Below are 1,420 nucleotides of genomic sequence, written 5' to 3' on the forward strand. Positions count from 1 at the left end.
GGAGGGTTTTGTAGGTGATGCGGGATTTGATGGGGAGCCAGGTTTTTATTTCGTGAAGGCAGTTGATAAGGGAGTGTGGGGGGAGATGGGTGGATGGTTTGGTGGAGAGGTAGAGTTGAGTGTCGTCGGCATAGGAGTGGAAGCTGAGGCCATGGCGGCAGATGATCTGACCGAGGGGGAGCATGTAAATGGTGAATAGGATCGGGCCAAGTACAGAGCCTTGGGGGACGCCTTGGTTGACTGGGGCCGGGGTGGAACTGGAGTAGTCTGCGTAGTCTGATGGTGATAAACTGTGTCCGGGTGGTGAGGTAGGATTGAAACCAGGAGAGTGCTGAGCCAGTGATTCCAAGGTTGTTGGATAGGCGGTTGAGGAGGATGGAGTGGGAGACTGTGTCGAATGCTGCAGAAAGGTCCAGGAAGATGAGGATGCTGATGTGGCCAGAGTCAGCTGCAAGGAGGAGGTCGTTGGTGATTTTGACTACATTCAATCTCTAGCCCCTTACCCTACACATATTTATAACCCTAAACCGAACTCCTAACTCTAAAATGGTCTATTTTAAAGTGAGGACTAGCTAAATGTCCTCTCTTCACCCTGAAGATAGTCACTTTTTATGCAGAGACCTCAAACTGATCTTCAAACTGGTATAGCAATGCAAGTACACACACACACAGACACAAACAAACACACTTTACAGACAATTTGAGTGACCAGTCACGTGTACCACAGGCTACTATACCAAACCATACAGGCCAGCTCTCTCTCAGCTGATAAGCTGCAACTATATAATAGCCCACTGATCACGTTTCACCTTATTGATCTCACTGTGCTTGTTTCCAGAATGTCCTGTTCCTGGTAAGAGAGACAGTGTTAGATGAGAAGACTATCTGGCTTTAAAGTCTGTCTAAGAGAATAGGAGGAAGTAAATGGCTGCATATCATGGTATTGATGTCTGAAATAGAATGAGTATGCTGATATAAGCTACTGTTGGCTACTTGTTGAGGTTTAGATCTCTGTTTTCTTGTTCTGCAAATGTGTGTGTGTGTGTGTGTGTGTGTGTGTGTGTGTGTGTGTGTGTGTGTGTGTGTGTGGTGTGTGTGTGTGTGTGTGTGTGTGTGTGTGTGTGTGTGTGTGTGTGTGAGAGAGAGAGAGAGGGGGGGGGGGGGGGGGATACCCTGATCTCTGTTTGATTGTTTTTGATTGTCTTAACACTGGCTTTGGCAATGTAAACATGTTTTCCATGTCAATAACCGCCCTTTGAATTGAAATAAAAAATTGAACTGAGAGCGAGAGAGAGAGAAAGAGAGAGAGAGAGAGAGAGAGAGAGAGAGAGAGAGAGAGAGAGAGAGAGAGAGAGAGAGAGAGAGAGAGAGAGAGAGAGAGAGAGAGAGAGAGAGAATATACCTGCCCACAGTGGCCGGT

At 47.0% G+C, this 1,420-nt stretch overlaps 1 protein-coding gene across 1 annotated transcript in view; it reads left to right on the forward strand.

Annotated features, from left to right (window-relative positions):
* Positions 1-375: 375 nt before the first annotated feature.
* Positions 376-1,420, forward strand: part of adcy5 (adenylate cyclase 5) — a gene marked incomplete at both ends in the record, with an annotated part of 340,988 nt that continues 339,943 nt past the window's right edge. The window contains 1 exon segment of the mRNA XM_084311459.1: positions 376-443. Within this exon segment, the coding sequence (XP_084167585.1) occupies positions 376-443 (68 nt within the window).

Source organism: Notolepis coatsorum (genome assembly GCF_963971535.1).
Source record: "Notolepis coatsorum genome assembly, chromosome: 3".
In the NCBI taxonomy this organism is placed as follows: Eukaryota; Metazoa; Chordata; class Actinopteri; order Aulopiformes; family Paralepididae; genus Notolepis; species Notolepis coatsorum.